This window comes from Lithobates pipiens, unplaced genomic scaffold, assembly GCF_037356315.1.
Source record: "Lithobates pipiens isolate NorthernLeopardFrog02 unplaced genomic scaffold, aLitPip1_a1.2 Scaffold_30, whole genome shotgun sequence".
NCBI lineage: Eukaryota > Metazoa > Chordata > Amphibia > Anura > Ranidae > Lithobates > Lithobates pipiens.
The window spans coordinates 137065443-137090213 of record NW_027507791.1 but is presented as its reverse complement, the minus strand read 5'-3'; the positions used below and the strand labels follow the sequence as shown (position 1 = coordinate 137090213).

Sequence of the window (24771 nt, the reverse complement as noted above, 5' to 3'; positions counted from 1 at the left end):
AAGCAATCGCTGCTATACAAATGCACTGATTCCTGTGTAAATGGCAGTGAAGGGGTTAACCAATGGGTGGCATTGTAGGGGGTAAAGTGTTCCTAGGGGCGTGTTACTAACTGTTGGGGGCTGGGCTTTCTTTTAGTGAACACTGATCTCTGCTCCAATCACATGGAGCAGACATCAGCGTCACTTGTTGCTGGGCAGAACTGGGAGATGCTGTTGTTCACCCGTCCCGTGAGACTATCGCGGTATGCCCATTTGCCTGCCCGTGCCATTCTGCCAACGTACATCGGTGTGTACCGGTCGAGAAGTGGTTAATTTCTGCTTTTTGTGTAGGTACAAAATGTTTGGTTTTTGCAATTAGGGGTAAAGTCCTTAATGAAGACTTTTTACACTTTCTAACTTTTTTTTCTGCTGAGATAGTATCCTTATTTGACACAGGAGGCATCAATGGAACAGAGGTTAATTACGGTAAGTGAGCCTCTTTGTAGAGACAGACCTCAATTTAACACCTGGCTGAAGTTGTAACTCTCTCATGCTCCATGTAATTGGTCTTTATCACTTGGTGTCTGTTAAAGTCTGCTTATCTGCATTATTTTTTGCATATAACTATCCTTATATTTTCTAGACATCTGTTGGTTTTAAGAGTCAAGAAGAATGCTCTAGAAATGATTTTTCATCTCATACAAGCAAAACTATGGAACAGACTTACTGCAGCAGTAGTTCCCATGATTCAAGAGGAGAAGGGATGTCTGTTGAGCTAAACAGTGAGTATTTATCTGGTTGTATTGTGCTTTTCTGCTTACAAAAATAAAATAAACTTTTTAAAGTAGTGTCTATATGTGCATGGATGTTTAGTCCTTAACATCTGATTTGTTTTGAAGAAATACAATCTCTCCATACAATAAAGGGGATCTATAGTGTTTTTACATGTACTTATTTTTATGTTTCGAGTTACAAATAAAGAAAAAAAAATTAATTCCCCGACTATGTATCCTATAAGACTAAACTATTCTCATGGATGTACCATGGTAGTTGCAATTTATTTTTCCATGTCTCAATTCAGACCCCATATTTTCAGTGTAAAAATACGCTAAAGCTACTTTTAGCAAATTTAACATACCCTGGCAATGTGTGGAAGTAATTGGGCGACTTTACATTTGCTTGAGTTGCTTCCACCAGAAAGCCAGTCTGCTTTACAGTCGGGAGTGTGATCAAAAGCACCAGACACTTTTTATAAACGGCACTGATAGACATCGGGATAAAGGAGAACTAAACCCACCAATTTAATGGTTTCTCAAATGTGTAGCATGCAAGGTGATCCTCTGGGGATAACTATAACAGTTGCCAGTGTGCTTAAAGCGGAACTAAAGTCCATAATGCTTCTGCTCCAATGATCTAAGGCGGTCCTACGACAGCATCTTCGGACTCCCTCCCTGGTGTCGGGTCTTTGGGCTTTTTGATTAGCCAGCGCGGATAACCTAAACCTTCAGCAATTTGCAAGAGTTCAATTACCCTGGCACACAGCCATCTACACAAGACCGCTAGCAGGGCTGTGTTAACAGGCATTTCACAATAAATTGCATATTAAATGCTGCATTTGTTTTTGGGTTTTTTTGTTCTTTTTTTATACGTGATTTAATGTGTTTTTACAGATTGTTATTGCAGACGAGCTGCAGTGGGGACTGAAACATGATTTTCCAGTGACATTCATATCCCTGCTAAATGTGATAGAGCTCATTTCGCCACCTACTGACTAAAAGTAAAAAAAAAAAAAAAATCACCATGAATGTTGCACTGCTCCAGACACTAGGCTCCGAACCATCTGACGCGCACCTGCCTTGGGTAAACCCACCCCTTGTCACATCATTTACTACCACACCACCACCACCCCCCAGTTTACTGAAGCAGTGTGGTAGATGTGGGGTTTTTAATGTCAACCCCCCCCCCCCCCCCTTAAAGTTGTGTTTTTTTGGGTGAATGGGTAGGGTTACTAACCCATACTTATTCACTGGGGGGGCCTGAATCTGAGGGCCCCCTTGTTCAATGGGGAATAAGGTGCTTTGGGGGGGGGGGGGGCACGTGGCCTGGTATGGTTCAGAAGGTAGGTGCTCGGTCATCTTTCCCTGTCCTCTACACCCCCTTACTAGCCTGGTACAGAGAGAGATTGAGAAAAAATAGACCTGGAAAAAACACGGATAAAAAATATACTTTTTATTAAACAAACATAAAAACAGAATTAAAGAAAAGTTAGTTTAGGAAACAATCAAATCTATGTCTCCAAGACATTGGTCTTCATTAGGGGTGTACTGGTGATAACCCCAAGTATTGTCATGACTGCTAATTACAAAGTGTTAATTTCATGAAGCTTGACTCGTTTCGTGGGGAACCACTTCTTCAGGAGCTTGTATATAATTTCTCTGACAGTTATGTAAGATTAAACCCAGTCGCCTTAGCTCTCCCATAATGTTCTGAATATATTTGTAGAGGATTCTCTTATATGTATAATCAGTAGGGGCAGACATAGAACCTCTAGGTGGTATCTGAGAAGCACATCGGTGCCACAGATATTAGATAAGTCGACCATATACAGTGGAGCGCTCTTCAGTGCTATATAGGATGTCCATTGATGGCATACACTTCTGCAGTTGTGTATAAACACTCCCTAGGTAGTATCTGAGAAGCACATCAGTGCCGCAAGGATAACATCACAAATAAGTCGACAATATGTAGTGGATCGCTCTTCAGTGCTATATAGGGGTGGCCATAGACTAAATGTCCATTGATAGCCTACACTAATGCGGTTGTGTATAAACACACTAGGGTGTGTGATAACGCACCACAAGCCAGACCCCAGGAGCACATAAAGGATGAGAGATGCTGCTACTGGCCTGGTATAGCGATTTGGGGAGGACCTCATGACAGTGTGTTTGTTTTTTTGTTGTTTTGTTTTTTTGTTTTGTTTTTTTGTTTACATTCCCCGCTGACTGCAGATGAGTCCTGGTTGGTAGTTAGTTGCCGGTGGAAGGCAGCTCCTTAAAGAGGAAGTAAACTTCCCCTGCAGACATTTACCAATAGGTAAGCCTTTAATAAGGCTTAACTATATGTAGTGAAAATATCTGCTAAACGTGTACGGTTTAGGAGATATTTACATTGAATGCAGCCAGTGACATCACCGGCGCATGCATTCTGAAATAACGGCCACAGGTAGTGCAGTTCCTTCCGAGCCCAGTGCCTTGAACCCAGAAGTGACAGAGAAGATGTCTGTGTGCGTGGACCGCTGCAACAGCTTCGTTCTAAGGGAAGAATTTCATAATGCCTACTAGCGCATTATGCCTTTTTGTCTTGCAGGGTTTTTTTTTTTGTTGAGGTTTACAACCTCTTTAACTAGCTAGTTAAGTACAACGTGGCTAGACCACCCACTTATTTAACAAATGTTTTTAACTTTATTTTTTATTGAATTGATGGGTTTATACAGTTTCATAGTTAGTAAGGTTGAATAAAGACACCAGTCCATCCAGTTCAACCTGAGTGAGTGTCTACCCCTATCCCTGTACATTGTACACTCAAATTGGTACCTACACTCAAGGAGCCCACAATCCAAGGTCCCTATTCATATACTAGGGCCGATTTTGGACAGAAGCCAATTAACCTACCTGCATGTCTTTGGAGTGTGGGTGGAAACCAGAGTACCTGGAGGAAACCCACGCAGTCACTGGGAGAACATGCAACCTCCAGGCAGGTAGTGTCGTGGTTGGGATTTGAACCAGCGACCCTTTTTCCTGCTAGGTGAGAGTGCTAACCACTACACCACTGTGCCGCCCAGTATTGCAGAGTATTTGTTGCAGTAAGTACAGTTTTTAAACTTGTAGTGAATTTACCTTTTTCATGTAACGTAGTATGAGATATTTGAGTTAAATGTGTCATGTGACCCACATCTCATTTCATGCAATATCTTTTTGTGAATTAACCCCTTACTAAATGTGCTCATTTTCGTTTAGAGATTTTGTTAAATGGTTTTACTGTGACTGACTGAGCGCTGACACTGATCATTTCCCATTCCTGTGATATATAGTACAGCATTCGCACAATGATAAATCCAGGGAAACCTTTGCAGTGGTAAAGGCCATTAAGAGATGGTAGATGGATAAGTGTGACCTAGCTGCTTCACATGTCACACATCTGTCCATCTATGGCAGAACTTTCTAAGATGCAGGACAGGATCTTTTTGTTCACTTGGTACATCTGATGACAGTCTACAACATAAAGCTGGCCACAGACTGATCAAAGTGTGGCTCATTCAGCAGGGACTGTCCCAAATTTCAATAGTGTGGCCATCCTCATTTGACAGAAGTTGAGCCTTGCATCAACATCTGAATGAACACGTTATAGAACTTTTGTTGTGTGACTGCAGCTTCTGATTGGTATTCAGTTCTGGGTGTAGCTGTCAGAATACAATGTCCCGATTGGGGGCAATTCCTCCATCCACCTCAATTGTGTGCATGGAGGAATCTGTTAGATGAATGGGGGGGGGGGGGGGGGACACTATGCTAAACTCTATTGCACTGATCAGATCACAGAAAGGTAACATGACTTGCATTTTTAAAATGCAAGTAAAATACCATCTTTGTTTGCCAATCATTTTCTGCGCATAAGTTGTTTGGTTTTGGTTATTTACATTTTAATTCCTCTTAATGATGCACAAGTGCCACAAGATGGATGGGATTTCTTGACTAATATGCTTTTTTTTTTCTTCAATAAATTGTGACCAGTAGTCTTATTCTGTTTGCACAGGTCAGCAATACAGTCAGATGGACTCTCAGTTACCATGCGATAAGGGATATGGGCAGGTAAGTGATGAGATGCATTGAAATTGTATGCAAATAATGTTACTATGGCTGATCTTTTGTTTTGTTTATACATTTAAGACTGATGGTTGGTTTGGCAGTCATGCGATATCAACTAGTATTGTTAGAGAATTAAGTACACACTATGAAAAAATTGAAAGAAAAAAATTCCATATATGGGCACAATTGTTCAATTTTCGAATAGTGTGTACACAACTTTTGACGTCTGTTTTCCCATTTTCCGAAGTGACAGACTTCAAAATCATTTTTGTACATGAACAGTACTAATTATTTTCTTTTAATGTGTTTGATTTTTGCACAAGTATCATTGAAGAATTGATTTACAGTTAGTTTCATCCACCTTTTCAACCTGCTGTGTAACACACATGGAGGAGAACCTGATTTACTGGTGTACTGGGCCTTAAAGTTAAAGGGGTTGTAAAGGTTTGTGTTCACCTTTTAATGTATCTCTCTCCCCCCCCCCCCCCCCCCAATTTACTTACCTGAGCCTGTTCACCTGCTGTGCAAGTCTCACGGCATCCTCTTCTCCACGGAGTGTGGCCATTGATTGGATAGATGGCAGCGCAGCCATTGGCTCGCGCTGATGTTAATCACATCCAATGACGCGGCTGCTGGGGGGCGGTGGGACTGAGTCATACACTGTATATGGACGCAGCATGTATGACTGAGTGCGCCCACATGCTAACACCCTCGGGATAGCTTCTCAGAGGGGGGTTAGCTATTAGACGGGGGGGACCGAAAAACAGCCGCCCGAGGGATCACAGAACAGGAGGATTGGGGCTACTCTGTGCAAAACGAACTGCACAGTGGAGGCACGTTCTTCAGAGCTGAAGAACGGGGAGATTCTAATGTAAACAAGCATCTCCCCGTTCTGCCTAGTGACACTGTCTTTGATCGTAGCTCCCTGTGATCTGGAGCTATGATCAGTGAAGTGTCATTTGTAGCCAAGCCCCCTAACAGAATCACTCCCTAGCCCCCAGTGGTTAACCACTTCCCTGCCAGTGTAATTTTTACAGTAATCAATGCAATTTTATAGCACTGATCGCTGTAAAAATGACAATGGTGTCAGAATTGTCTGATGTGTCCGCCATAATGTCGCAGTCATGATAAAAATTGCAGATCATTGCCATTACTAGTAAAAAAAATAAATAATAATAATTAATAAAAATACCATAAAACGAACCCCTATTTTGTAGACGCTATCCCTTTTTTTTACGCAAACCAAGCAATAAACGTTTATTGCGTTTTTTTTGGGGGGGGTTTTACCCAAAATATGTAGAATACATAGCCTAAACTGAGGAAAAAATAATTTTTTTATATATTTTTTGGGTGGTATTTATTATAGCAAAAGGTAAAAAATGCGTTTTTCAAAATTGTCGCTCTGCATTTATTTTTTGCGCTATAAACAAAAATAGAGGTGATCAAATACCACAAAGAAAGCTCTATTTATAGGGGGAAAAAAAGGACATCAATTTTGTTTGGGAGCCACGTCGCTCGACCACGCAATTGTCAGTTAAATCGAAGCAATGCCGAATCGCAAAAAGTGCTCTGGTCTTTGGCCAACAAAATGATCCGGGGCTTAAGTGGTTAAAGTTGACCTAAAACTCAGTCAACATTTGCTGCCGTTCAAAGAACCTCTAAAGATGTTAACCACTTAAGCCCCGGACCAATTGTCAGCCTAAGGACCAGAGGTCTTTTTACAATTTCGCACTGCACTGCTTTAACTGGTAATTGCACAGTCATGCAACGTTGTACCCAAACGAAATTTGCGTCCGTTTCTTCCCACAAATAGAGCTTTCTTTTGATGGTATTTGATTGCCTCTGCGATTTTTATTTTTTACGATATAAAAGGAAAAATTTTGAAAAAAAAAAAAAAGATATATTCTACCTTTTGTTATAAGAAAAATCGAATAAACTAAATTCTAGTCATACATTTAGGCCAAAATGTTTTCAGCCACATGTCTTTAGTAAAAAAAAAAAAAGAGTACATTTTCTGGAATTTACACAACTTTTAATTTGACTGCCTATCTCATTTCTTGAGGTTCTAAAATGGCAGGGCAGTACAAACCCCCCCCCCCCCAAATGACCCCATTTTGGAAAGCAGACACCCCAAGGAAATTGCTGAGGGGCATGTTGAGCCCATTGATTATTATTATTTTTTTTTTGTCCCAAGTGATTGAATAATGACACAAAAATAAGCCGCGTACGGCACCCCGAAAGCCAATCACTGCCTTCAGGATTTCTAAGGGTGCAAATTTTTGATTTCACTCCTCACTACCTATCAGTTTCGAAGGAGGCCATAAAATGCCAAAATAGCACAACCCCCCCCCCCCCCCCCCAAATGACCCCATTTTGGAAAGTAGACACCCCAAGCTATTTACTGAGAGGCATGTTGAGTTCATTAAATATTTCATATTTTGCCACAAGTTGCGGCAATATTACAAACTTTTTTTTTTTGCACAAAGTTGTCACTAAATGATATGCTATGGGCATATGTGAAATTATACCCCAAAATAAATTCTGCTTCTTCTCCTGAGTACGGGGATACCACATGTGGGGGACTTATTGGGAGCCTTGCCGCGTACGGGACCCCGAAAACCAAGCACCGACTTCAGGATTTAAATATAAAACGCTACCAAAAAAAACTGTTAGCGATCGCAGGGATCAGGCCTGACTCTGCGAACGCTGCAGTTATGTGTTTAGTGTTTTGTAAGTGACAGCGATCGATCGATTGATCGATACTGCACTTGGGTGGGCTGGGCAGAGGGGCAAAACGGTGGGCTGATCCCGCTAACAATGCGTTTTTTTTGGAACCCTAAACTGCTGGGGACGCTAGTATAGATCTGATCATATCAGATATTGATCTGTTCAGATACTATACCACTACGGGAGGTGTATGCTTTGCGCATGGGTGTTAGCGGTACTGGCACTAACCTAGCGCTGCCTGGGGGCGACGCAGACCCTGACCCTAAAACCTAATTGATATCACCCGCCGGGTGATCAGGGGGTAAACCTTTATTGGGTAATAAATGGTGGGTGCCCTGATGTGGGTGCCCTTTATTAGGTAGTATATGGGGGTACCTAACGCTATAAAAACCTGGCGGGGAACATAACAAATAACTAGCTACCTAGCAGCACCAGTGACACTAATGCAGCGATCAGAAAAACGATTGCTTAGTGACACTGGCAAAAGGGGGTGAAAGGGTTACCTGGGGGCAATCGGGGGGTTAAAACCTTTATTAGGTAGTATATGGGGGTCCCGGGCCCTATATAAAAACCTGACGGGGAACCTAAAATAACTAACTGGCTATCCAGCATCACCAGTGACACTTATACGGTGATCGCTGGTGAAAGGGTTAACTCTAGGGGCAATCAGGGGGTAAAACCTTTATTGGGTAGTATATGGGGGTACCTAACGCTATAAAAACCTGGCGGTGAACCTAAAAAAAATAACTAGCTACCTAGCGGCACCAGTGACACTAATGCAGCGATCAGAAAAACGATCGCTTAGTGACACTGGCAAAAGGGGGTGAAAGGGTTAACTCTAGGGGCAATCAGGGGGTTAAATCTTTATTGGGGGGGTAGGGGGCTACCCTGGACCTAACACTAACTGCCCTGGCACTTTTTACTGTCACAACTGACACTAAATACAGTGATCCGTAAATAAATTATCACTGCAATCAGTGACACTGTGACTGGGAGGGGGGGTTGATTTGTGTGCCTATGTGTACCTACATGTCGGTGTAGTGTTGGTGCACTTACTATTGTGTTCTCCTCGCAGTCCGGTCAAAAAGACCGCCCCGAGGAGAATGACATCACTTCCTCCCTGCCTGTGTTTACACTACACAGGCAGGGGAAGCTTCTCATTCACCAGGAGCGATCGAGACGGGATGGCCAGAAACCAACGGCCATCCCCTCATCCCGTATCGCTTCTGAAGCGAAATGGACCGCCGCAGCCAACGGGAGGGGGTCCGATCAGACCCCCTACCCGCTGGAAGGCAAGCACGTAAATGTACGTGCTTGTGCCTGTCGGTGCCATTGTGCCTGTCGGTGCCATTGTGCCGACGTACATTGACAGGCGGCGGTCCTTAAGTGGTTAATAAATGCCCTAAAAAAAATTACTTTTTTTTTTTTCTTTAACCACCTCAATACAGTGCACTTACACCCCCTTCCTCACCAGACCAATTTTCAGCTTTCAGCGCTCTCACAGTTTGAATGACAATTACTCAGTCATGCAACACTGTACCCATATGAAACTTGCGTCCTTTTTTCCACACAAATAGAGCTTTCTTTTAGTGGTATTTAATCACTAGTGGGTTTATTTTTTGTGCTATAAATAAAACGTACATTTTGTGGGGAAAAAAAATGCCTTTTTCTTTGTCATAAATTTTTGCGAATTGGTAATCTTTCTTAAATTTTGGCCAAAATTTATACTGCTACATATCTTTGGTAAAAGTAACCCACATTAGTGTATATTTGGTCTTTGTGAAAGTTATAGAGTCTACAAACTATGGTGCCAATCACTGAAAATTGATCACATCTGATCAGCCCTTCAGTACATCGGGTGCATCTCATTTCTTGAAACACTAACAAGTCAGGAAAGTACAAATACCCCCCCAAATGACCCCTTTTTAGAAAGTAGACATTCCAAGGTATTAAGTAGCATGGTGAGTTTTTTTAAGTTGTAATTTTTTCCCACAATTCATTGCAAAATGAAGATTTTTTTTTTTTTTTTTTTTACAAACTTGTCATATTATCAGGTTATTTCTGACACACAGCATATGCATACAACAAATTACACCCCAAAATACATTCTGCTACTCTTCCCAAATATGGCGATACCACATGTGTGAGACTTTTACACAGCCTCGCCACATACAGAGCACCAACATTGAAGTAGTACCTTCAGATGTTCTTCGAGCAAAAATGGCGCATCTCATTTCTCAACCACTTATTACACTTTTGAAGGCACTGGAGTACCAGGACAATGGAATTTCCCATAAAATTACACCATTTTGGAAAGCAAACACCCCAACGTATAATCTGTGAGGTGTAATGAGTCTTTTGAACGGTTCATTTTTTTCCAGAAGTTTTTGTAAAATGTGGAAAATAAACTTTTTTTTTTTTTTTTTTTTTTTTACACAAAGTTGTCAATATATAAGATAATTCTAACACCTAGCATGTATATAGCAAAAATTACACCCCAAAACACATTCTGCTACTCCTGAGTATGGCGATACCACATGTGTAGGACTTTTACACATCCTGGTCACATAGAGAGTCCGAACATTGAAGTAGTACCTTCAGGCGTTCTAGGAGTATAAATGACACATCTCATTTCATTCCTACCTATCACACTTTTGAAGGTCCTAGAGCACCAGGACAGTGCAATTACCCATAAAATGACCCCATTTTGGAAAGCAAACACCCCAACGTATGTATATTCTGAGGCATGGGCTGCAAATGGGTACTCGGGTACTCTGATGGCCTGGTGACTGGTACTCAGGTACTCTGATGGGCTAGTGTATGTAAGGGCTCCTGCGCTGTATATGAAAATGGGAAAAAATATTCTATCGGACTGGGTGCTCCGAACACTGAGTTACACTCTCATATAGATATAAAATTGGTAAAAAAATTGAGGTTGCGCTCCCACAAACAAGCAAAAAAGAGGGGGAGAAATAAAAATGTATCCCGCACAAATATATCCTTGTTTGAATGGTGTAAAGAAAAGGAAACTTATCCCAAAGTTTTAGGTAAAGTGCTCAGGTGCATGGTATGTCGGTCTAAAATTAAAAAATATCATACATAAATTAATAGACCAAGAAAGCAAGCAATTAATGTGTAAACGACAAAGTATCACTCGTGCTGTGATATAAAGCCAGTGATCAAACAGATAAAGTGCTGATGTGCATATAGTATCACTTACAGCAAATCAATAATAAACAATATAATATTATTCAAAGTGACCAGTATGATAGTCCAATTGTGGGTAGTACAGTGAGGGTGTCACAAAATGATGAAAGTATACAGTGAAGTTGTGCATTCACAGTGCAAAACTCTCTCCACTTAGTTGATAACCACATGTTCACTAGTCACACCAGTTAATTACCTTACTGCTGTAAGGTATATAGCCTCTGAGGAAAAAACACTGGGGATCAGGGAGAGGACTTCAAACTCCTATATCATCACCACCGTCCATATAGTTACTCCATGGATGAAACCAGCATGAGTACTCAAAGGATAGATATAAAACCCGCCATGGTGTAGTAGATTTAAAGGTCATTAATTTTATTAAAAGAATTAAAACTACTCGCAAACTATCAGGAATAGGTCGCACAGTAAACAGACTACGAGCGTACCGCTCGGGTGTAGGCGTCACTTCCGGTATCCTACGCGTTGCAGTTGAAGTCACGGGAAGTGACGTAACACGCAGGATACCGGAAGTTATGCCTACACCCGAGCGGTACATGGTGGCGGTGACTAGTGAACACGTGGATATCGCCTAAGTGGAGAGAGTTTTGCACTGTGAATGCACAACTTCACTGTATACCTTCATCGTTTTGTGACCCCCCCTCGCTGTACTACCCACCATTGGACTATCATACTGGTCACTTTGAATAATATTGTTATTGATTTGCTATAAGTGATATTATGCATATCAGCACTTTATCTGTTTGATCACTGGGCTTTATATCACAGCACGAGTGATACTTTGTCGTTTACACATTAATTGCTTGCTTTCTTGGTCTATTTATGTATGATATTTTTTAATTTTAGACCGACATGCCATGCACCTGAGCACTTTACCTAAAACTTTGGGATAAGTTTCCTTTTCTTTACACCATTCAAGGATATATTTGTGCGGGATAAAAAAAAGTTTTTTCCCCTTTTTTGCTCATTTGTGGGAGCGCAACATCAATTTTTTAACAATTTTACGCTGATGGGCTGTACAGGTACTCTGGTAATCCGATGGGCTGTGGCTGGTACGCTGGTGGCCTGTGGCTGGTACGCTGGTGGCCTGTGGCTGGTACGCTGGTGGCCTGTGGCTGGTACTCTGGTGGCCTGTGAGTGACAGGTACTATGAGGGGTGGTGACAGGTCCTCTTTATTGGGGGGGCGTAATCAGTGTTATTGGCTTACACTGTAAGCGGTAGCAAGATGTTACCGCAATCTCCTCCTCGCACACGATTGGTGTGTGAGGAGGAGAACCCGATAACATCTCGTTACCGCGGTTTGTTTACATTTTAGTGATCGGCTGTGGAACGATCAGACGATCACGTGGGTAAACAGCCGACCAATGGCTGTTTACCAGCATCGTGACGAGCAGTGTTCCCGGGAACACTCCGCAACCGACGTGCAGCGAGCTTGCGATCGCAAGCACGCGCCGTGCACAGTGGGGGTGCGACCATCTGTGATTGGCTGTGACTTCATCACAGCCGATGACGTGGTAAACAGCCATACCCAATGGCTGTTCACCCCCTACGGGGGAGAGTGGTGTCTCCGTGACACGCCGCTACTGAAGAAACAGGAATGCGCACGCACGATTCCCTGTTTAAACGGGAGGACGTCATATATGTTGCCTTCCCGCCACAATAGGTGCGCCGCCTGGCCGTCATTTGACGGCCGGCAGTCGGGAACTAGTTAATGTCTCTTGAAAATAGTAGTGTATTTGTTAGCATGGGACTATGACTAAGCACTGCTGAGTCTAAAGCCTTGCACTTGTGTACCTGCATAGTGAGATCTAAGACATTGTTGCCTGTGACCAATCATCTCAAGTGTAAAATTTGCTGCCATCCCTGTTGTGCTGCTCCCTGTTCTCCTCGCTGCAGCAAAAGCTGTACCTGATGACCTATAGTGCAAGGATCACTGTTTTCTGCTCTATTGTGTGGATAGCTATTATCTGCACCCCTCCTACATCCTAAACCACAAGTCATTAGTGGGTCAGTAATGGCAAAAACAAAGCTTGCCAAGGTGGTCATTGCCACAAACATGTTTAGATTAAGTTTGTAATGAGAAAAATAAGCTGTAGGAATCCCAGGAGTAATATTGGTAACTAGCCCTTTTCCTTCTATTTGCCATTTTTTTTTTTTTTATTGTAATTTTTATTGAGAGAATTTTTTTTTACAGAAAATGAAAAGATACAGAACTGACAATATTCAAAGAAAATCTGGAGCATACCTTATTGGAGAGACTGATATAACCTCATGGTGACTACAGATATACAGTAGCAATGGAAGGATAAAAATAGATAACTAAAAGAAAACAAAGCAAAATAAAATGCAGAAAGGAAATAAACAGAAAAGTATTACGTAAAACCTTATTAAAATAAAAAGGCTGAGAGACAACACATATGTCGTAATGCAGGGGTTGGGGTCTTGAGCAGGTGCTTCAATAACGTGACTAATATCTGACAAAAGAGGGCTACATACCACTATAAATTTCCTCAGGAGGTAAGGTAAGCTTCAAATGGCCGTTGGGCCAGCAGAAACAGACTTGAAGTACCCGACAAGATACACAACATCGGGGAGCGAGAAGGTCAGGGAACACTAGGGGACGGACACCGACCGGGTGGCTAGGGGTACCAAGGGCACCTGTGGGAGCCCAAAAATCGAGGCATCCCAGGGGCTATTTGCCATTTTAAGCACGTCTTCTGCAGTTCATATCCTTTTTATGTGCTTATCTGAATTTCGTTAACCAAGTTTGTGTGACCTGTCATTCATTGTAATCGTTACACGCACAGCTTGTAACCTCCTGCCTAAATGACATGCTAGAGTTCAGTGCTTTAGAAAATGGGAAATACATGCAGAAAGTTCTTGCTAAATTTGATTACTAGCAACCTCTGTTCTTGGCTGCTGATGTTATGTCAGTCACTGAGTTACTCCACCTATGCAGGGGCTCTGTGCACAGAAAGTGTGTTAGTCTCTGAACAATGACTTTAATTATGGATTTAACATAAAATGCATCTGTCAGGTAAGTGGATTACACATGGGCCTATCGTAGTACTAAAGATAGATTTATGCCCAAAGTGGGGTTTCAAGCTCATCTTTCAGCTATAGCTGAAAAGTAAAAATTAAACAAAAAAATCATACATGGCGGCACAGTGGTGTAGTGGGTAGCACTTTCACCTAGCAGTAAGAAGGGTCACTGGTTCAAATCCCAACCATGACACTACCTGCCTGGAGTTTGCATGTTCTCCCTGTGCCTGCGTGGGCTTACTCCGGGTACTTCGGTTTCCCCCCACACTCCAAAGACATGCAGGTAGGTTAATTGGATCCTGTCTAAATTGTCCCTAGTATGTATGAATGTGAGTTAGGGACCTTAGATTGTAAGCTCCTTGAGGGTAGGGACTGATGTGAATGTACAATGTATATGTAAAGCGGTGCGTAAATTGATGGCGCTATAGAAGTAACTGAAATAAATACATGTCAGTCTTTTAACTGTGCAGATAAGTCCGGGAGCTCAGGTTTTGCATGCTGTGGAGTATTTCCATAGTATAGTCAGGTGTTCATAGTTTTCAGTTATTTTATGTTTCTTTGATCACATCTGTCAATGGTTTGCAAAGGCAAGGAGGTTCATGCAATAAACTTTGCTTACATATTTTCATCCACAGAAATTCCAGGATGGGACTATTACAGTTAAGGAATTCTTTATGCTACTTGGAATCCGTGCTCTCATCCAAAAGCCAAGATGCAGTGAGCTTCCAGTTAATGTAAGTTTTATTTTTCTACCTTATATCTTTATCTACCTTTTTATTTTTCCTTCACTTTTCGTGGGATTTCTTCTCCCTTCCTATTTGGGACAGGAAATATCCCCTATGGGACACAGATGACAAAAGAAACTGACGGGTTATAACCCACCCTTTCTCTATACAAAATGAAAAATAATTTTGCCTTTAGTTACACTTTAACTGATGATGCTTCACTGATCCCAGACAGGTTAGTTTATTCTTTGAATCATGTTTGTTGATCCAGGTTTGCAACATTTGCTCCCTCAGGATTCTAAGGCCCCTCCTGGTGTTATTTGCTGTGCTCGCCTTACCCTTGTGTTCTATAAAGAAAAAAGAGAAGAGAGGGGCCAACAGTGCTGGGAGATACCAACTCCGGGGACTTTTACCAGTATCAAATCCAAAAAATGATATAACAATTATCAAAGATAAAAACAATTTTATGTTGTGTTATAACTATATAACCATAATAAATGATCATATAAGGTACAGCGTGGACACGCCACAGAGTTAACCAAATGTATACGTAAAAACAAAAGCCAGGCTGAGCTGCAATTTTCAAGCCAGGCTGAGCTGCGATTTTTTATTTTTATTTTATTTTTTCTTCTACATGTTTCGCTCAAATTTGAGCTTCTTCAGGAAATAAGGCAGCTAGTAATCATAGCTAAAATAATCAAATGCAAAAGAAAAAAACATATTTAGTACAGAGAAATTATTCAAAACAATGCTCAATCATATCTTTCTAGTTACAATGTGTTGTATTAATTATTGTTCACATAATGCAGAAATCACAATCAAAATATCAAACCATCATTTAATTATCTCACCAATTTGCCAGGATTTCACGAGATTTGTGGTAGATTCACAAGATACAGGTTTTTTTAAAGTTTAATTAAGGTATCACGTTAATAGAAATGGCCACCAACGACGACGCCTCACTGTATTAAGGTCTGCAGAGAGGAACATTATTTTATATTTTTTCACTGAAATGGCAATCAAGAAATAATGTAAATAAAACTCACAGGTATGGCCAGTTATAACATGCATATACCGCATAGGTAAAAATATTACCTGGAGAGAACAATGTAGTAGAATCAATGAGTAACTTTGAAAACGTAGCCAAACTGAGGAATAACCATGAGTGAAGTCAGAGGTTCAGGGTAATCAACAGGCGAGCTCTATATAATAGTCTCTCTTATGGTGACAATCAAAGTACAGCATGTCATTAATGAGCATGGTCATACCTGTTGGGTTAAGCCAATCAAATATTCCAAATGGGACCGTGATTAACGTTCTGCTCCCGTCAATTGCCACCCAGCAGCTGACAGGGAAGCGGAATTTTATGTCCTCTCCAGCTCGGCGGTGTCTGACATCACCGCCGAGCTGCGGGCGAAAAAAGGAAAGGGGGGAAAAAGGAAGCTCCGTACCAGCCCAATTAGACTCAATTATACTACCGCGCATGCGCAGACAACGCAACTCGCGTCAGCAGCGACATTGCGGCTATTTTAAGAAATCCGTTTGCCAGTACTCTACAGAGTTATGTGAGCACTTTGTATAAAGGGCAACGGGCATGTACGGATGACGCAACTTACGTCATCTGTGACAATGCAGCCATTTTGGAAATTCTATACACCAGTATAAACAAGACCTGAGTAAATTCAGTAGTAAAAAATGTATGATGGACTACATATCTTCATGATGCTAATCCTAAGTGTCTGATGATAAATAGTTAGACAATGGGCATCTATATGAAGCCAAACTCCCCTAAAGGTATGGGACAAAAATGGTCTGAATGCCTGATTGATTCACAGAGCCAAACCGCAGTAATGTCCCCCGGGTGCCCGATCAGACCAATCTCTTAAAGGGGACGTGTCGTGTATTCAAATGTGGCCATGGGTAGAATAGAAAAACATCAATGGTTTTATTAATTAATAAATAAAATTTATTAAAAAATTAAACCTGGCAATTATGGTGATGGGAAGAAAAAAAAAAACCTTTTTAACTTATTAAATATTTGTCAAAAACGGGTTTATAGAAAAGGCTTGAAGCTGAAGGCTTCATTTAAGCCATGTGGTTCAGTTGCTTTCAGATCAAAAATCCAGCAAGCTTCACGATGCAACAAAATTTGATTATAATCACGCCCTCTATCCCCAGGTGCCACATGTTCCAATCAATAGAAGTGCATTTTACTGTCATCAAAATTATGGAACAGTCTGAAATGATGACTGATGGGAGTTTCCATCTTTTTGGCTTGCACCAGGGATACATGATTTGTTTGTTGCCTAACAAACGAGTCTTTAGACCTACATTTTCAGTAACCTGCCAATCTGTGGGACTTGTTTACATTATGATTTGTCAATGTAATGCCTATTATGTGGGGAAAAACTAAACGTCCATTTTTTTTTCACTGCATCAGGGATCATGTATCCCTGGTGCAAGCCAAAAAGATGGAAACTCCGATCAGTCATCATTTTGGACTGTTGCATAATTTTGATGACAGTAAAATGCACTTCTATGCATTGGAACATGTGGCACCTGGGGATAGAGGGCATGATTATAATCATATTATGTTGCAGCGTGAAGCTTGCTGGATTTTGATCTGAAAGCAACTGAACCGCCTGGCTTAAATGAAGCCTTCAGCTTCAAGCCTTTTCTATAAACCCATTTTTGACAGATATTAAGTTTTAAAAGGTTTTTTTTTTTTTTTTTTCTTCTGCCTATCACCATAATTGCCAGGGTTCATTTTTTAATTAATTTTATTTATTAATTAATAAAACAATTGATGTTTTTCTATTCTACCCATGGCCACATTTGAAGACTCGACACGTCCCCTTTAAGAGATTGGTCTGATCGGGGCGCCCGGGGGACATTACTGCAGTTTGGCTCTGTGAATCAATCAGGCATTCAGACCAGTTTTGTCCCATACCTTTTAGGGGAGTTTGGCTTCATATAGATTCCCATTGTCTCACTATTTATCATCAGACACTTAGGATTAGCATCATGAAGATATGTAGTCCATCATACATATTTTTTACTACTGAATTTACTCAGTCTTGTTTATACTGGTGTATAGAATTTCCAAAATGGCCGCATTGTCACCGATGGTGTAATTTGCGTCATCCGTACATGCGCGTTGCCCTTTATACAATGTGCTCACATAATTCTGTAGAGTACTGGCAAACAGATTTCTTAAAATGGCCGCAATGTCGCTGCTGACGCGAGTTGCTTTGTCTGCGCATGTGCGGTAGTATAATTCCCTGTCCGTTGCTGGATGGCAATTGACGGGAGCGGAACGTTACTCACGGTCCCATTTGAAATATTTGATTGGCTTAACCTAACAGGTATGACCATGCTTATTAAGGACATGCTGTACTTATCACCATAAGAGACTCTCTTATATAGAGCTCACCTGTTGATTACTTTCTATTTGGCTGTTCATTCATATTGTGTTACTTTAAAGTGGTTGTAAATCCTTACAAACCACTTTGACCTACAGGTAAGCCTAGATTAAGGCTTACCTGTAGGTCCAAGCAATATCTCCTAAACCTATATGGTTTAGGAGATATTTGCCCGAAAACGGGCACCGCTGTCTACGGCGCATGCGCCGTAGACAGCGGCGCGCAGGTGCACTGAGCGCGGCAGTTCCAAAAATGGAGCTGCCGCATTTGTCGGCTCCCATGCGCATGCGCGGGAGTGGCGTCATCGCGGCTTCGCCGAATGACAGTGGCGGAGCTGCGAGACGCCACCAGCAAGATGGATGCGGTGGACTACAGGGGACAGCGGCGACTTCGCTGGCTCCTGTGTCAGGTAAGTGACACATAATGGACTACTATGCGATGCATAGTAGTCCATTATGCTTTACCTTTGCAGGGAAAAAAGAGGAAGTAAACTCATCAGGGTTTACTTCCTCTTTAAGTGTAGATGCCCCGTAATCCCTTTGGGCTAAATTGACCCTGAACCTCTCTGACTTCACTCATGGTTATTCCTCAGTTTGGCTAAGTTTTCATAGCTACTCATTGATTCTACTACATCGTTCTCTCCAGGTAATATTTTTACCTATGCGGTATATGCATGTTATAACTGGCCATACCTGTGAGTTTTATTTTTACATTATTTCTTGATTGCTATTTCAGTGAAAAAATATAAAATAATGTTCCTCTCTGCAGACCTTAATACGGTGAGGCGTCGTCATTGGTGGCCATTTCTATTAACGTGATACCTTAATTAAACTTTAAGAAAACCTGTATCTTGTGAATCTACCAAAAATCTCATGAAATCCTGGCAAATTGGTGAGATAAATAATTAAATGATGGTTTGATATTTTGATTGTGATTTCTGCATTATGTGAACAATAATTAATACAACACATTGTAACTAGAAAGCTATGTTATATGTTTTTTCTTTTGTATTTGATTATTTTAGCTATGATTACTAGCTGCCTTATTTCCTGAAGAAGCTCGAATTCAAGCAAAACATGTAGAAAATTGCAGCTCAGCCTGGCTTGAAAATTGCAGCTCAGCCTGGCTTTTGTTTTTTACGTATAAATTTGGGTAACTCTGTGGTGTGTCCACGCTGTACCTTATGTGATCATTTATTATGGTTATATAGTTATGTTGTGCTTATCTATGTAAGATGTACACAAATAAAATTGTTTTTATCTTTGATAATTGTTATATAATTTTTTGGATTTGATACCGGTAAAAGTCCCCGGGGTTGGCATCTCCCAGCCCTGTTGTTTGGCCCCTCTCTTCTCTTTTTTTGCTTTCTATATAATTTTGGGATGTGGTATCCTTGTGATTCAATCCCTCCTTCTTGATCTCTAATTAGTCTTGTGTTCTATCACTTGCATATTGTCCTCCCTCCTTCAGGCAGTATAACTTCAGGGTTGCTATCCTTATGTCTGTCCGTTCTGCCCCGCCCCAGGGGATCAATTAATTAAGGTCATCCTGTTAATACCTTTCTAGACTAGTTGTCTGAATAGGGACCTCTTTTCCTTGAACCCTAATGCCCCGTACACACGGGCCAAATTCAATAAAAAAACATCTGAGAGAAGTCTGCTGTTTGGCCAGTTTCTGTTGGACGAGCCTGCTGGAAAACCAGCAGCCAACCAGCTCCCGATCAGTGGATCATTGGTACAGCAGCTCTGACCAGAGCTTAATTGGTTTTATTTTTTATTTTATTTATTTTTTCATTCTACCCACTGGGTTGAATGGAAAAAACTGTGTACTATTGACTTATTTGCCCAAGGTGTTCTCTAGGACAGATTCCTGGGACTTGTCCCAGTATTCTGTGTTTTATTTATTTTCTGTTGACCGCATAATTTTTGTTCAATTTTTTTCCTCTTCAAGTACATGAGATTGTAACCATTGGCAGTGATTTTTCTGTCCTGCTATGAAGCTCCAGGTTGAGAAGTCTGAGTTCCCAATGTCCTGGCTGTTAGTAAATTACTGGGTCTCTTGATGGACGTGAAAGATAATGATTTGTATACTTGCAAGGTTTTTCTTTTAGTTTGAGGGACATAAATCCCACCTCTGAGTCTTTTTTTTTTTTTTGCTGACCTTTTTATACTGCTTTCTCAAAAAGCTGCAGAATGCTGGCTAGAGGAGGAGCTGTATGAGATCTGACTTGCATTTTTTCCTGTTTGCCAGTGTCACCTCCTGTAGGTAACGGTATAAGCTGTTTCAAATTTCCTCTGTCCCCCCCCAATGGACTTGAAGAAAAAGGTTTTACTTCAGGGTTCATTCACACTAGATGCTCTGAATGCAATCCCTATGCATGACAGCAAAAATACAATGATTCTCAAAGTGCAGCTTAAACCTGTGCATTGCAGCACTGAAAAAACTACAGCACAATAAACGCAACACATGTAAAACACATGAAAACACCAATGTTGTAACCTCCTGTTGCTAATGGTAAAACTTAACTGATTCCCTGTGTCCCCTAATGAACTTCAAGAAATATTTTTTTCTTTAAGTACAAAAAAATGCAACATTTCCAGAGCATTAGGTCTATTTTAAATGAATGGTCTGCTTTTAAGATAAGGCACAATGTGTATGAGGTAATGTACCACAGAGATGTAAAGAAATCATCCATAAGACCAAGAATTTTTTTTTTTTTTTTTTATTTCTTGGGAATCTAATTTTTTACTATTCACTCTCTGTATACACTTGTTTGTGCTGCAATTATGTCAATTACTAAGGTTTTCATTTTGCTTCCTTTGATACAGCGTGGAAACGATGAAACTTTATCTGCTACAGACTTGATGCTAGATCTGTTCATTTATCAACCTAAACTTCAAGTATATGAGGAGGAATGCCATACCTTGTACCAAACAACTGAAGAGTATGTTTGTTTGTTTTTTTGTTTGTTTTTTTTTTTGTTTGTTTTTTCCCTTTCTCGTGTGGGTGTTTTTTGTGGATGTCTTTGTTTTTCTTTGTGGGGTTCTATATTTTATTTATTTTTATTTTTTTTAAGAAAATACTAGGGTAATTTGGTTGTTAAATCTTTTTAGATTGAAGTTGTATACAGATATGCAAGATAAGCCTCTAACCGAAGTTAGTAGCTTGCTGTGGGAAGAAATGAGGATGTGCTCGGAAAATGAGGTACTAAATATGTTATGTTACCTTGATACGTTTACTTTGCTCCTGAGAGTTTAGATCAAATGGTTAAATATTTGTTTTATTTCCGATAGCTGATGCTCTTTGGCACGACACTTAAAAATCGGAAGTCTATGTACGCCAAGAAAAGCAAGATTTTAGCACATGAAGCAAAAGTGTCTATTTACAGCAAATTGCTTCATAAAGCTCAGGTAAATGTTATTCTTTTATAAATTCTTTCTCTTCTTTGTGTATGTATGAGTGTCTATTTGCCTGGCAATCTATTTATATTCCTGTTCCCACCCATTGTAGGTTCCTTGATTTCTCTCACTGTTCTTGAAGCTCAACTTTACCAAAACGATCATGTACTAGCTTGCTAAAATCTGACTGCATTGGGTTACACAAAATGTAGTTTTATTAAAATTATTTTTTATTTATTTAGATTAGCTACATTTATTGGAGCGCCTCAGCAGTTCAATGATCGTATTACCTAGGCTGTTAACCCTTTGCAGCCTGGCCATCTGTTTCATTTTCACAAATACAGAATTAAAGTAGTTGTAAACCTCACACAAAATTTGATCAAAGCACATATTTCTATAGTGTTTTACAGTGTAATTTCTCTGCTGTCTAGTTCCTTAAGCCTGGTACATACCATTAGTAGTTTTATTCATTCAACCCAGTGGGTTGAACAAAAAAAAAAACGGACAGCTTTTGTCAGAGCTGCTGTACGAACAATCTGAAAATAGTAAAGCTATCTCCCCTGCTGTGCTATTGTGTTCTGACAGGGGGACAGCCCCTCTCCCCCCACCACAACACTCCGGTCAGTGGTCTCAGCCATTGGCTGCTGGTTTTCCAGCATGCTTGTTGGAACAGCTGCTTATACACAGGTAGCTGGATGACATTTAGGAGGGATAGAGGGAAGAGCGCTAAGGAGGCCAGTCCTGAGTTGGTACACCCACAACAAATAGGCCAAGTTGCATGATGTTGGAGATATCAGCTCAAGGGTGGCAGTGCCAGTCCCATAGCTGCCAGGGGAGCGACTGCTCTGGTAAGGAGGGGGGCATGGATAGAGGAAAGGTTAGATGTGAACTTGTAGTAGGGGATTCAATTTAGGAGGACAGCGAGGGCTCTCTGTCACAAAGACCTTGGTCACCGAACAGTATGTTAGGCGCTCTGGTTCGGCACATCATGGATTGGATGGACAGATTATTGGGTGGAGCTGGGGAGGACCCATCTGTCATGGTGCACATTGGCACCAATGACAAAGTAAAAGGAAGATGGAGAGTCCTAAAAAATTATTTCAGGGACTTTGGGTATAGATTGAAGAAAAGGACCTCCAAGGTGGTTTTCTCAAACACTATCTGTGCCTCGAGTCACACCAGAGTGGCAGAAGGAGCTTGAGGAACTGAAGTAGGAAGTAGGGGGTTTCACGTTCCAGCAGAACTGGGCTGACTTCTCAGTCAGTTACGGGCTCTTTAGTAAGGGCGAGCTGCACCTTAAAGAGGTTGTAAAACCTCCTGTGATGCAGCAGAACCCCCCTTTTCTTTATCGTACATCATAGGACACAGAGCCTTAAGTATTTACTTAGTGGGTTATAGGTACCTTCGGGTGTTGACACTGGCACACCCAATACAGGAAGTTGACTCCCCTATATAACCCCTCCTCGTTCCAGGAGTACCTCAGTTTTTTCACCAGTGTCTAAAGGTGTTGGCACAAGTGAAGATCTGCTCCGTGGAGTTCCAGGAGGGATCCATGCTGGATTTAAAAAGCCTCCACAACCGGATCCTTCCCACCACTGCGGGTCCAGGATGGTACCCGGGCCTTGCATAGAAGAACAAGGTTTTGCCTGTAACGCTCCTCTTTGAGGAGTGGACCTTAGGAACCAGGGCTCTTTTTGGTCTTGCTACATTACCTAAAGCTGTCCTGAGGGGTGCTATACATGGTCCAAAGGAGTGGAACCCCTATTAAAAGGGCCCTAGTCTTTGAAGGTTTAACCACGCTGCCCGCCGTTATGTGATGGGTGAAGTTTGGATATGTCTGTTTACAGCAGCGAGGAAAAGGTAAGAGAAAAGCATAGGAACTGCAAAGTCCACCTATGACTTTTCTTTCAATTATATTGTAATATGCCTTAAAAATTCCTCTAAAGGGAGTAAGTTTATAGATCATGTTTAAATCTGTGCTAATACAACGTGTGTCTCATCAGCTGGAGGGGGGGGGGGGGGGTCTCCTCTCCCCCTAAATGGGGAAACTGAGTTTATAGGGATACATGTTATCTTTTAAACAAGCATAAATCTGAAAGGCTGTGTAAATCCCCCCCCCCCCCCCCATGCCTCCACTCTGAGGTGACTCTTGCTACTAAAGCACAGGAAAGGACGTGGCTCATAGACAATCAGGCTCACACTTGAAAAAGCTTATACTCTGGGAAACAGTGTCTATCAGAGCAGCTGAAGCAAGGCTGCCACAGGACACAGATGTGCTGGTGCACGTGAGGGGTTTACACATGCATTTGCTGGACAGGAAAAAACGTATTGTTTAGCATTTAGGTCATTCTATGCTACCACTGTTTTTCCTACTATTGTTCAAATAAATAGAACAGTTCATAGAGTACCTTTTGCTTTTTGTGCGTTGCACTATGACTTCAAGGCTCACTACTAAGGCACCAAAACCACCCCCAGGTGCTGGGAACTCCAGACATGCCTCCATATTGTCATCATCTCCAGAGATACCTGACATGGCAAGCCAGGGTGAGTCATTGGAAGCAATTGGTGGTGCAACTGTTTATCACACTACAGTCCCTGTATACGTGACTGAAGATGCATTTTCCTCTGCCCTGCAGTGTTTAGAAGGAAGATTAACGGCTTTAATCACATCCTCCATTAAAGTGGATAAGAAGCGTGTTAGATCCCTCTCTCCTATTCCAAACTCATTACCAGGGGAACAGTGGGGACAGGATTAGGTATTGCCCTCAAACGATCGGGGAAAAACAAACCGATTACACCACTGCGGAGGAGAAACAGTTTCAGCTTCACGCGTTTTCAGCTTCACGCGTTTTCAGCTTCACGCGTTTTCAGCTTCACGCGTTTTCAGCTTCACAATCTGAGGTACAAATCCTTACGGACGTGGTTCGTTCCACTTTCATGCTACCCTTAACAGTCAGCTGAAAGTCTGGTTTCTTCTTTGGGTTCCTTAAAAACCTTCACAACCAGTGCTTGCGTTTCCAGTCTACACATTACTAGAGAAGCTTATTTATACCGAATGTAATCATCCAGATAAGCATTTTCTCCCTCCAAAGATTCTCAGCTCTCTATCCTATGGAGGAAAAATGAACGAAAAAAAATGTAAAGTTCCAGCAGTAGATGCTGCGATTTCCAGTGTGAATAAAAGTTTAACTTGTCCAGTGGACAATGCACAAATGCTAAAGGATCCAACAGATAAAGTTAGCATTCCTGTTAAAATCCTCTTTCTTTAGCAGGTATAGTTGCTCAGCCTGCAATTGCAGCTAAAGGTATCTGTCAGTCCTTGAAAGACCAGTTCCGAGGCACTTAACGAGCTCCCTGCACAATAGGCCAGTGAGTTTACCAAAAGCATTG

At 41.3% G+C, this 24771-nt stretch overlaps 1 protein-coding gene across 3 annotated transcripts in view; it reads left to right on the top strand.

Annotated features, from left to right (window-relative positions):
* Positions 1-24771, top strand: part of KNL1 (kinetochore scaffold 1) — a 288270-nt gene that overhangs the window by 166151 nt on the left and 97348 nt on the right. For 2 of the 3 annotated variants that reach the window (XR_013264900.1, XM_077464894.1), the window contains exons 11-17: positions 418-465; positions 623-761; positions 4789-4844; positions 14472-14570; positions 20812-20927; positions 21097-21187; positions 21277-21393. Coding sequence is in view for 2 of the 3 variants with exons in the window: in XM_077464894.1 (XP_077321020.1) it covers positions 418-465; positions 623-761; positions 4789-4844; positions 14472-14570; positions 20812-20927; positions 21097-21187; positions 21277-21393 (666 nt within the window). In the remaining variant the exon portion in view is untranslated. The remainder of the gene's footprint in view (positions 1-417; positions 466-622; positions 762-4788; positions 4845-14471; positions 14571-20811; positions 20928-21096; positions 21188-21276; positions 21394-24771) is intronic. The other variant, XM_077464895.1, reaches the window with a different exon arrangement.